This window comes from Periophthalmus magnuspinnatus, chromosome 1 (assembly GCF_009829125.3).
Source record: "Periophthalmus magnuspinnatus isolate fPerMag1 chromosome 1, fPerMag1.2.pri, whole genome shotgun sequence".
Taxonomy (NCBI): Eukaryota; Metazoa; Chordata; class Actinopteri; order Gobiiformes; family Gobiidae; genus Periophthalmus; species Periophthalmus magnuspinnatus.
This window is the reverse complement of record NC_047126.1, coordinates 29,806,080-29,819,257: the sequence shown is the minus strand read 5'-3', so window position 1 is coordinate 29,819,257 and position 13,178 is coordinate 29,806,080. Positions and strand designations below refer to the sequence as shown.

The window sequence follows — 13,178 nt, the reverse complement described above, 5'->3', positions numbered from 1 at the left end:
TGGGACTGGCATTAATATAATATAAAATCTCGTCTGCATATGCGCCTCTCATTGACTGTACCCAAATTAATTTAGCTGAAAGGTTATGAATGAGTGTTCTGGGGAGCAGCCGCTTGTAGTGATCTATGGATGCATCTACACAGTGTCAGTGCTGTTTGTGTGCTCGCTCTGATAAAGGTCACGTACCGTCATTTACATAATGCACCTGCACAAAACAGCAATATTTCTGCACTTTGGCAGATAAAGCCTGGGTGAATTCGGCAATGGAAACTCCTAAATCAAACTGCAATCTACATGTTTGCCCTGAAGCCGTCGCCGATGTTAGAAGAAGCTCGACAGTTGGGACTTATGCGGGTGTATCAACAGAAATGTGTTTGTGGGAAAAAAAAATTAAATATGCATTACATTTGGTGCTGTGTTTCCTCAAAAAACACACACACACCAGTAGATTAAATGCCACAGATGTCACCTGTGTTAGAGTTATAGGGATTTTCTTCATCATCTACTTCTAAAGTTAGTGCAGAACCTTTATGGAGTTGTATAAAAACTGTTAAAGTGTATTTTGTCATTAAAGGATAACAGCTTTTCTAACCGTGAAAGGAGGATGTGAGTGTTTATTATCTCTCTCACTTGTTCCTAGCGCTTTGGCACACTAGTATTTATGCATGAATTTTTTGGAAATGCCGTTGCTTTAGAACAGCTTTTTAAGATGGCAAAGCAGGTTGGACCGCCACCGCTTAATCAGCACTTTGTGGTTTTTACAATATACTCTATGACGAGAAATAACTGAAAAAGAAAAGTCCACAAAACCAGATATCCCAGCTTTGGTAATTACGCAATATAGTAAATGTAATTTACTAATGAAATGACTTGCTGCTTTTACTTTTTGTCTATGATGCTTATGGCAGTGTGGCAAGATGTTATACCTTTTTTGTCAGATTTTCAAAGCCTGCATATTACTACATATTTTATCTTATTTTATTGGTATGGTTGAAAATACCTTATATTTTTCTATGTTCAAGTGTGTTTTAACTGTAGATGATTAAGTTATGATAAAGTTGTCCATACATTTATATAGACTGTTTATAATAGAACAACATTTAAAACAAAATGGTGAGACAAACTCGTCTTACACAACACAACAGAATGACGATTCCTCATCCCTCTGATTGCAGATTGACTGCCCCCGTCCCTCTTCCATCCTCAGACTCCAGTCAGTGGCCTCTTAACGAGGCACCTTTTACGATCGCACTAATTACTAATTACACAAGTGGTTGGCTCAGTCCATGGCACAACGTTGGCACCTTTGTTATTCTAATAGTTGTTATTTTGAAGAATGGTGCCTCTGTAAATCCTGCCAAGGATGCCCAGGGAGGATGGATGAGCCCTGAATAATTAATCATCTCTGTGGAACCACTCGACCCGTGGTATGGGGGTACGGCTCCATTCTTGTTACTGCAGCGGCGGATTGATGATGAGGTATCTTTCATTGGATGGCCACCCTTTTCCCGCACCAAATCATTAGCGCTTCTATTGTGGCCCGTTCAGGAGTGTGACTGGCAGAGGTGCGCCCCATCAGCCGGTGACTAATTACTCGGACCAGAACGTGTCTCTTGATGGATCCGCCGCATTGAGAGCCCCGAATCGGAGCGGCTCCATGCACAACCTTGATAATTATTTTCATAGATGAATACAGGCGCGGGCAGGATGATGAAGTGGCCATTTGTGTCCTGAGACTATCACAGGCAAACATGGAGCGGGGGCTTTGTCGCTGCCTCCTCCAGACCCTCAGTCCTTCGTGGCTGTCTAACTCCAAGCCAGGCACAAGGACCTTCAAAGTGTACTTAGGATAATTTAGTAAAAGTCCATTTTCTTCATAATAGTGATACTTGCAAGACGTTAAAATCAGGTTAGTGTAAGAGTAATAGCCTCTTCTAAACTTATGAAATGATGTTGGATTATCCATTTTGTTTCTATTTTTACTTCTTTTTAAATTGCTTTTCCCAGTAGATTTTGGGCGTTACATAGTGAAAAATGGGGGTAAAGAGTGGGGAGAGAGATTCAGCCAAATGCCAGAACTATAATTGATCTTTATAACTGTGGCAGGAACTTTAAGCATTGTCCTACGTAAAGAGGATTGGTGTTAAAATTGGATTGGTTGATTTTGTTCATGCTTACCCAGGTCATAGCTTACATATAGTTGTATTTATTAGCATCTAGTGCTTAATTAGCTTCTTGCATAAGCCTTTTTATTATTACAAAAAACTATTCTAGACTTTACTCCACAGTATACTTCCCCTGGTCCAAAACGATCCTAAAATCAATGGAATTGTTTACCCCCAGAGCAGTTCCAAAGTCTCAACTTGGCTCTAGTGTTTACTTCCTGGTGTATAGCTTCTCTTCCCTCTTAAAGGCCCCTGTGTGATCACTGGTGCTGGACTGAAGATTTGTGAGGACCCCGAGGCCATGGCCGCTTAAGAGTACCTCACATTAAGTATCCCAGAGCCACCTCCGTCGCTGAAACCGTAAACTGCACCGACCAACACCTTCAGAGTAAACCCTCGGCCACCTCTCTGTAAACATTTAATTTGTTACTGGTCATTTGAAATCCAGTTCGGTCAGTGTTGCCAAAGTAGCAAATAAGGTGCGCTAATGCTAATAGAACAAACATGAATGCACTTTTCTAGGAAGTGACTTGTGCACACATAAACATTAGTAGTAGTAATGTTTTATTTAACTTTAATTAAAAAAAAGATACCTTAACCTTATATTATTTAGCCTTTAGCGTAGATGCCCATTTACTCACTAAAGGTTGTATAAAATAAAATGGCTAAATGTCTATATACATACATTTTAACCAGTTTTCTTGAGTTAGCGTGGTGGCAAATGATCATTAGCTTTAGGATTAAGCCATGGCGACCAGTTGTGTTTATAGTTATAGTGACTCCAGCACGTTTGAGCAATGTTTAATCGCTTATTTTCAAGATGCCATTTTGCCGATTAACCCGTTTTCACTGTCAATGGTACACGCCCACTGTTCTTGTTCACCAATTTCATTTTCTTACTCGATACATGTAGGATTTGTAATTATTTGGGTGCAGATGAAAAAAAAAATCCACTTCTCTCTAGCGTGATGTGCAGCTATCTATCAGCGACGCCGAGGACTTTACGGCTCTTTGTTATGTTGATGTTTACAACGACGTCAAGTTTTCAGATGCAGAAGTTGGCGGACTTGTTTCTTTTATTAAGTCGTTTTAGTTGAATATTGCGATTTAAAATGTGCAAACTATAACATAATGATGGGCGGGTACCATGGATATAACTATAGAGCAGACACAAGTACAATATCTTCTTTAAATTGTAACATATTATTTTATAGAAGAAGCAGAAACACAAACAAACCTGCGATGGGCCCATGAGTAATGAATATTTTACATGAATTATTCAACAATACTTTAATTATGCCACTTCCAAAATTGACATAATATTTCATAGTGGACAGGTTCATACTCGACTTGCAATATTCAACATACGCTCCTCATTAAAAGTTATTACATGGTGATACTTTGACCTGGTATGGAAAAGGCAGATGTAAATTTTACAGAAAAGTGGCAAGTATAGACATTGACTAATATTGGTATAGTGCTATAGTATCTACCCCCACCCTTTGTTTGTTTTGGGTTTCTCCCTCTACTGACAAGAGGCGTCCTGCTGGGCCTGAAATGAGGCCGAGTGAAGCCCGTTGCTGGAGGAGTGTGCACACAGAGATCAGGCTGGTGTCTGCACTGCTCCACTTCTGCACCTTTACAACGGGCCAGACTGCAGAGCGGAGGGTCAAAGGGTTATTGGGCTTCTCAGACAATGTTGAAATGTTGAAATCCATAGAGAACCACACAAATGTTCCTGTTTTCAAGAAAGACATATTTTTGGATGACTCCAGGCAATATTCTCTCATTTAGACGGACTTACAGAGCCCTTGCATTGCTCTTTGGTATTATAACTTCTTTGTATAAAACATGACCTTAAAATGCATGAATGTACATATTTGTAACATCTACATTCTTGTTTTATTTCAACACCCGTAACTCTTTTGTTTCAGCCCATTCTGTCCATGTCATTCATTATTCACAGGTTAAAAGAGTAAAAAATAATCTTTGCTTTAAAAAACAAACCATGTTTTCGCTTTTATCTGTAGATTGATTCCTGCGCACCGACCCTGAAGCAAGACAACTTTTGAGAAAAAAAAGTTATTTGCACATAATAATTGATTGCACATTACTAAATATTACTTTATACGTTAAATACACCACCAGTCAAAAGTTTGGACAAACTTTTTCACTTATGTTTCTTCTTTATTTCTATGATTGTAGATTCTCACTGAACGGAGTCATATGGAATGTAGTAAACAAAAGATAAACTCAGAATAACTCTATACTTGGTTTAGATTTTTAAAAGTAGCCACCCTTTGCTTTGACAGATGCTTTACAGTTTTGACATTTCTTGATCCTGACAAGGCACAGCTGTGAAGTGAAAACCATTTCAGGAGAATTCAGCAGGAAGATCAGAAAAAAGAGAAGGCCAAGTGTTTGCAGCGCTGTCGACAAAGCAAAGGATTTAAACTCTGAGGATTTACATTTAAAATATAAAAACATAACTTTGTCTTTGCTACATAATTCCATATATCTTATGTCATTTATTTGATGTATTCTGTGTATGTAAACAGTAAGAAAAAGTAAACATTGACTGAAAGGGTATGTCCAAACCTTTGACTGGTTGTGTATTTTTTAGTAGTTACTGTCATTTCACCAGGAATTGAAACACTGCGTGAAGAAAACATACCAGATACCGGCAATCATCTTACACTCCACACACTGTCCTACTTTAGACATTTTTTTCATAATCCATCTTTCATCTGAAAGTCTTTAAATTTAAACAGCCACATCAGTGCGTTTCAGCAGTGTTTTACTAGCTTTGAGTGGTGTTTTGTCATTCCATATGTCATTTTACCCTGTTTTGCTTTTTCTTTTTCACTTTTGTGTCATGCTAAAACGACCTGTTCCCGACAGCTCTACTTTCTCAAGGTGTTGTCACTGGCAATCGTGTAATGGGATAGTTCTGGGGAATGGAACCCCCAAAACAAGTGTGGACCCTGACGAGGCGCTAGTGTCATTATCAAAGACACCAACACAATGATTGCACTCCCAGCTTGTGTTTAAGTCTTTTCAAAGTCCGATTCACCGAAAAACTCAAGTCAGACCACTACACAAAGCTGTCTTTATGTCCTAGCACTAATGCCGGGCCTAGCTATAGCACGCTGGCTGGTAATTGCTAACACATGTGCTACCTCTGTCTCGCTGCAGCCGTCCGAGGGAGTTCTGGCGCCTGGACTACTGGGAGGACGATTTAAGGCGGAGACGTCGCTTTGCCAGGAACCCGCTCGGATCCACGCATTCGGAGGCTACGCTAAAAGCCGCCACAGAGCACGGTCAGTCCCCCCCCCCCGCACCTCACACCACGTACAAGGCAATAAAAATTAGCCCTCCCGTAGCAGTAAAAGATTTATGGTACCGTTAGACGTAGTAAAGTGCTAGCCGTATTTGAATTTCTCACAGGTAATTTACCCCTCTGGCTCCCATTATGCAAAGAAGGGGTAATGGTGTCAGCATGGCATTCACAGAAATTTCTTACTGGGCATGAGCAAGCTGGTACTGAATCCAAACTTGTGTTGATTTTTTTTTTCATGCATTACAGTAGACGTTAGATGTGGTAAGTTATCATCCTTCCTCTGTTGCCTTTCATGCTTTTTTCATAAATTAAGCAGCGTTTTCAAACTGGCGTAGTTCAAAAATGATGTTGCAATATTCATTTCATAATCACATTTTTCTTTTGCTTGCTTATAGAGGTGTAGATGGTGGAGGTGTTGGAGATGGAGATGTATAATTGCTGTGTAATCTCTCTGCTCACCAATATGGATGATTTATAAAGTTTGTCACGCACTTTAGGTCCAAACTGTGAACATAAAGTTAATAAATACCATCTTTATATAGACTGTTTACAATGACTGACCAGTTTAGCAGATGCAAACCTGAATATCAGTTGTAAGATGAAGTCATGGAAAAGACTATCCCACATTTTTGGTCATACAATGCCTTTTATAGTTTATGATAATAGTTAGTTCAGTGCCATGGTTTTATGGGACATCCACTTACACAAGCTGTACAGTTCTTCCCATACAGTTCCGCTAGGCAAAAGCCATTTGTACACATTTTGATGACACAACCTGGCAGACACTGTAACCCACCTGTTTAAAGTCTTATTTCAATTTGAACCCAGTGCCATGGATTAAGGAACATAATATGAATTACACATGTTATTCTTGCAGTCCATAAATTAATTTAAAAACCTAAATGGGATACATTGATTTAAGTTGCAGTAATAAATTGTTTATGTCCTTTGGGTTAGAATTGATCATTGTAAACCACAAATCCCGTCCAGTACTTCTGTGTAATTTGGCTGCTCAAAGACTAGAGTAAATCTTAAATGTGGTTTGGAAAAGCCTTCAATAATCTATTACACTTAGCCACAATGCAAACTTGTCACTAAAGCACACACATTGACCTCTTTCCTTTCACTTGCAACTGGTTTAATCAATGCTCCGCTAGCTGCATTGTCCCAGCACTCTTGTCCATAAAGACAGGTGCAGATTTTCAATAAACCTGGACCGGGAACAAGCTAACATTCCCAACAGTCACGTCCACATGACACATGTCCCTGCATTAGCGGTCGGAGTCGCATTTCTCTTCTGGAGTGCGTGTAATCCCTCATCTCTGCACACGTCCAGCCCACAGCGCCATTATGCTAACGCTAAAGGGCCAGGTTTAGCAGCTCAATCAAGCACTCTAGCTTCAATAAACGCACAAAAAAAGTCTCAGTTTTAAATGGCAGGTGGGACAAGAGTCTACGTGAGTGTGATCTAAAAGCAATATGGGATCCTGGGAGATTGGTGGCGCGGTGTATACTGGCGTCTGGAGACTTAAGGTTGGAGTCCAGCTGCAACATGGCTGTGTATTTGACCGGGGTTCCATCTTAATTCCAGCCGGCCCTCTTGTTTTCTCTTCAGCTTGTTCATGACAGAGAGCAGACAGCACTTCATGGCTCTCTGCTAACTGCGCTAAATGTGTTTAAGGCATGGAGTGACTTTGCACTGGCTGTAGGGAAGGTTCCCACAGGTGCTCAGTATGCCGTTTAGGGGCTTTCTTCTGTATTTCCCACATTTTGTAAGGATGTATGCTCTTGTGGGGTTAGGACAGATGTGGATAGCACTGTTATATGTACTCAACACCATACTTTTACTCCTAATTGAGTAATATGTCTGTGTAATCCCTCAGGCGTCCAGGTATGAAACATAGCAAACGAAAATTCAATTCTGTCAACTGGACAAAGGTTTTAGAGCGAAGACATTTTGCCACTCATCCAAACGGCGCCTAATTGACTAATACATTTTACACTATAACAGTACTCTTAGTTGATTAAAAGTTTTGCGTATTCTTCCCACTTTGAGTAAGTTGAGTGACAAAAGTTTTATGCTGACAATTTTTAATGATTTGTGTTTCTTATGCTACTTACCTAATTTAGTTTTCATGCTTGCGGTCTGCCCTTTCAAAACATCAAATAAAATTGGTATAATAATAATATTCAAATTATAAACCAGATGTTATGTCTAGACCGGTTTCCCCAAAAAACGTTTTACGCTTACTTTATTAATTTCTGGGACCACTACTTTGTACTTAAGTAATAATATTTTGAAGAAGTTACGGTACTCTTACCTGAGTACATCTTTTAGCTCCCCTTTGATTTAAACTATAACATATTAAAGTGTATGTTTAGGGCCATAAAATGCATTTTGTTGCAGCTGTATGGCAAGAAAGCTCCAAGGACTACATAGACCATGATCCTTTGCTCTTTCCTGTAGACTGTTCTTAAACACACAAGGCTTAATCTAATGAAGCTAGTTTTGAAAAAATATATATTGAAATTGTTATTGTTCACCGTGTTAATATTCTAATACTGTGAAAACCATGAAATTTGGCTGTTGTTAAATCCCCGCCCACTTCTGTTCTCAACAATCATTCAATAAAGTGTAATCAACTTCTCAACTGGATCAAGTCATCATTATTTGGCGATTCAAAACGTATTTAACCCCAACACCAACATTTGAATGATAAAATCTCCTATCTCATTAAATAGTAAAAGCGTCTATGCAGTGTACTTGAGTGTTCCCAGCGTGTTGTCACTCGTCAAAATGACAACCTCACCACATAAGATTTTCTTTTTGCGTTCTGGCTCACGTGTTGCATATATTCATCACTAAGCAAACCGACATATTTTACATTTATTTTCAAAGTCAAATGCAGTGCAAAGAGCCAGCAGCCTGTTGCGGTACCCCCAGAGACCGTGCACCGGTCTCACTCTGAAGCTAAACTCTGTGAATATATCATTAGAAGGGCTGCGTGACAGTGAAGGCTGACGGCATACGTTGGCTGAGGTAACCTTTCGTCTTGTTTTAGTCGACCCTACATTTGTTGCGGAAGTGCAGCTCAGGATGAGAATGCAGGGTTGGGCTTTCCAACAGCGCAAAGGTCAGATCTGGCTGTAATTATATTCATCAGACAGAGGCGGGACACTCTCTCAGACTCCCACTGAAAATATTTAGTGTGGAGGCATCAGCGTGTTCAGCTACTATAGGAGCACTTCTTCAGCATGGACTTTTTCTGACGTGATGAGATTCAAGCTATTATCAAGTGTCCATTTGCATTTTATGAACTATTCGAATATAAACTAACACACTGACTGAATGGTGAACACAGCAGTAATGACTTAAGAATCCATGTGTTCACTGTTATTGAATAATGTATCATCAAAAATGTAGGATGTTGTGCTTTAAAAAGAGAAAAACAGTGGTTTGCAATGATGTTATTTGATAAAAAAAAAAAGAAAAGAAAGAAAATCTAAATATTTCAAAATTCAAATTGCATTTATTTTTCCTTTTTAAATTTTTTTTTTTAATTAATCTTTATTTAACCAGGTGACAAACCCATTGAGATCAAAATCTTTTTCAGGGGTGACCTGGGCCAAACTGAAACTGCTGAACACATTATGAAAGAACATTTACACACTAAAATACAAACATATACATCATTTTAAAGGACTACATTTAAGGACAGAGATGATATTCGTAGGATTCTCGCTCTTAGTTTTTTGTTTTTGTTTTGTTTTTAAATAGAGCAAAAACCCTTAAAGAAACCAGCTCATAAAGGTAGTACACATGGGTAAACGTTCACTCATATTGTGAAAAACTGTGGTCTCTGTAAATATCTTTAACTTGTACAGACCTCTGTGTTAGTATTGAAATGTTCAGTCCAAATACAGTAACTCATAACTATGGTGCAGTATATTAAAAAGTGCCTGATCTATTATTCATTACAAAACATAATCATTTCTAAGTACGATGCTTTTTATCAGCTGAATAAGTTAGTTTCACAGTGTTTCTCATTCACACAGTGCCAGCCTGGTTCCACTGGAGGATATACAGCGTTGCAGCCAACAGCTTGGACTGCCTCTTTGAGTATTTACGGCTGCAGAGAGCCGTGCTTTGAGGGGATTGATTCGGTCTGGTCCAGGCCCGTGTACCAGAGGTGGCAGAGTAAATACCTGAAGACTAATGTCTCTGTTGGTCTAATCAATACTCGCCTCATGACTTCGCCCCTGGCCCGGCTCCCGTTAAAAACAAATTTGTTAATTTTGACAATTTAATTGCCACGGCCGTGCATGCCTCGAGTAGCATAAGCAGGTAGTTGAATTCCTCTGTGGGGGAAATGGGCTCTTGGAAAAAGTGGAACTTGTTGGAGCCGTGCGCGGTTCTGTGCTCTGTGTGATGAGTGATGAAGCCCCCCGCTCCATTCTTTGGTTAATGTCACACGCCTGCTTTATGTTGATGGTTCACACTTCACATGTTTTAACCTTACATTTACACTAAGGTTAATTGCAGCTGTGAAGGCAGATTTAATGTTTTATTCTGCTGGGTAAATATACTTGTCACAATTTCAGTAACATAAAAATACTGTGATTAGTTTGAAACACACATTTTTGTCTAATTTAGTTAATGTTTGGTTGTTGATGAATTAAAATGGTTGAGCATAAAAATCTCCATAACAAACCTGCGGCACTTAGATTACACAATAAATTACGTTTTACACTTTTAAGATTTACAGTGCACAGTGTTTGTAGATTAGAAATAATTGTGGTAATTTGATGAGATTTTGAGCTGTCGTCATCATATACACTCACAGTATGATTATTACATCATGTGTGCAGTTTGGTAAAGTTTACCACACCGTAAAACAGCCCATCTATAAAATGTAACTCCTAAAACAGTGTGACTTTTTTGTTGAATTGTTTCGATACTTCCAAAATAACCGAAGTCACTTAACATGGCTTCATAAGAATTGTGGTGTAGTGTCTGGTTATAGTTCAGCTTCATTATATTCACTTAGCTATAAATAAAAAGCTCATTTGCAAAAACAGACATTTGAAAAAGTCATGGGAGGCTTTCAGTTTACTTTTTGTATAGGATTGTTTTCAAAAGCCAATGCATTTTACAGCTATTAAAATATTCCATCTTCCTCGATAAAATCCACTAGAAATTATAATACCTATTGAAGTAATTTTTCAAAACTGAGATTTTGTTTTTTTGCATTTGAACTTCACTTTTGGGCTTTGACATTCGAAAGCAAAATTCTCCATTATATCCCGAAGTCAGAAAAGTCAGTATTCCTTATGCAAACCCAACCTGTGCCTCTATTTGAAACAAAGATTTGATATGGGGGCCTGGCTTCTCTCTCACACACTTACACAGCTAACTCCCTGCAGAATCTCCAAATTAAAAGAATCAAAAATAAACAGGATTGACTTTGAGAAGCCTTGAGTGAGAAGTGGGCAAGTAGCCTGTCACTTACGTGGACATTTCTTTTACGTATGCTCCGTAATTAGCCACATAAATCTAACAAGGGAAAAACTTCTCTTTGCTTTCGTCCAATCAAAGTGCTGAACTGTGGTTATTTTTGTTGCAGTTAGCCCGACCTAGCGCTAAGAATAACTTGTATTTTGGACAATAAGAAGCTAACAAAGTGTAAAAGTACTGCGGGAAGTTGTGGGTATACAATAGCATGTTTACGTTGCGTCACATCGGTGAAAATCCGACTGCGTTTTGGGGCTCATCCGATAAGTCCCCTGTCCAGTGTGGCAGTGTGAACAGAATGGCATGTGGTACGTATTAGGGGAGCTGGTAGTAATTTCACCGCTGCTAACTAAAGAATCCTCCAGGGAGGCTTAATTACAGGAAGACCATTCTAAATATCAGCGAGCCGCATATTTTCCATGACAAGAGATTTTTTAGACCCGGTCGGCTGGCACTTTCAAAGCAGGGGCCATGTGACGCGGGGCCGGGCGTGCAGAGGAAGTGCAAATGATCTTCCCTCAGGTGAAGCTGCAGAAAGAGTTTTAGGTGAGAATATGTAAGCTCAGGAGGCACTGCTTTGTATATAAAGGAGACAGCTCAGCCCTACTGGAAGTCAATGGGTCTGTAAATGTTTGCAGATTAGGATAGTTCATAAATAATCCATGCACCAACCTCAAAGTATATTCCAACAGGATCAGCCATGGTACCAGTACAGAGCCCTCACGCAAGTCAAAGGTCATCAGATCGTTTGTTTGGTGTTGCCTAAAGCCACAGTGCACATGATACACAATTATCTCCCTAGTTTTAGGGGTCTGCCTCAGCTTCAGGTTCTTTGAAAAATGTGATTATGGTCGTTTGAAAATGTTTGGTTCCCATGCATCTTTGTGAAAGTGTAACTTGTGATAAAGTGCGTTGCTTGAAGCATTTTATTCATACCATTCTTGTTTAAGCAGTGGGTCATTCAATAATGTACAGGGAAACTATGTAGACCACAACTGTGCCGTAGCCAGCAGTCTGCTCGCTCTATAATGTGCTGCTTAGTAATGCTTTGTAGTCGAGTGCTGTGCATTGTGTCATGTACTACTGTCATGCCTCTGCCGGATGCACCCAACTTGGATCACACAAGAAAATTATAAGTAATAACTATAAATGAAGTCTTACAATGATCACATGACAGGAGCGCTGCTTTGTGTCGTTTTCATCAGCTGTACTTTGAATGAAAATGTGAATATTTACTATAGTGTCTGTGGTCAGTCATACAATATATTTCAACCATTTCATGTGGCACAACAGCAAATCATAATCCACACTTGAACAACATAACACTGTACCATCCAAAAGTCCTTTATGAGTAGTCGTTCTATATCTACGTGCCTTTCCTACGGTGGTATTATTCTCAGTAATGGTGTCGTGTGCCCCTCTTCCAGCCTCGGAGGAGGATGTTCTGAAGACTCAGCAGTCCATCCGCAGCCAGGCCTTGGGGAACCAGAACTGTGAGAGTGAGACTCTGCTGGACGGTGACGAGGACACTCTGTCCTCACTGGACGACAAGGAGCTGGACAATGTCACAGGTACAGCTCTGTTTACTGTCCCTGTGTCTCTCGCAGCCTGTACTGTTAGACACCTGCCTCACACTGTGCTACACACTGATGTGTTTAGAGTGTGTGATATCAGGGACAGAGCCACAGGGTTTTAGTCAGAAAAACTCTTAAACTCTAAAGTCTTAGTTTTTATGTGACTGTACTACAGCATGGATTTAGTACTAATGATTAATATAGCATCATTCATTTAAAAACACATGATGTAATGTGAGCCCTATAATAAAGGCACGAAAATGTGTTATATCTTATGTCATTTTACACATTCATCACACACATCACACACATTATTTGAAAATTAGAAAACTTGTTTATGTGCATGTTTTGAGAAAATAAAATATTTTCAAATATTAATTTTCAGGATGCATGTTGTGTAATGCTGAATAAATGCTGTGGTTTACAACAGCTATAACATTTAATGTCTTTGACAGTTTATAGGACCTGTTGTGATGTGATGATTTTAATGATGATTGTAATATCATGTGTCCACACACACTGAGCCAAAACTGTGTTATTAAAAAATCATAAATTGCTAAAAGTTATTGGCTAAATCAGCTGGGAAC

The 13,178-nt window shown here is 39.3% G+C and overlaps 1 protein-coding gene across 6 annotated transcripts in view; it reads left to right on the top strand.

The window, feature by feature from the left end:
• The window catches only part of lrba (LPS responsive beige-like anchor protein), a 258,545-nt gene that overhangs the window by 127,506 nt on the left and 117,861 nt on the right, over positions 1-13,178 (top strand). For all 6 annotated transcript variants that reach the window (XM_033972966.2, XM_055221266.1, XM_055221265.1 and 3 more), the window contains 2 exons: positions 5,361-5,485; positions 12,445-12,588. In XM_033972966.2, coding sequence (XP_033828857.1) covers positions 5,361-5,485; positions 12,445-12,588 — 269 coding nt within the window. The remainder of the gene's footprint in view (positions 1-5,360; positions 5,486-12,444; positions 12,589-13,178) is intronic.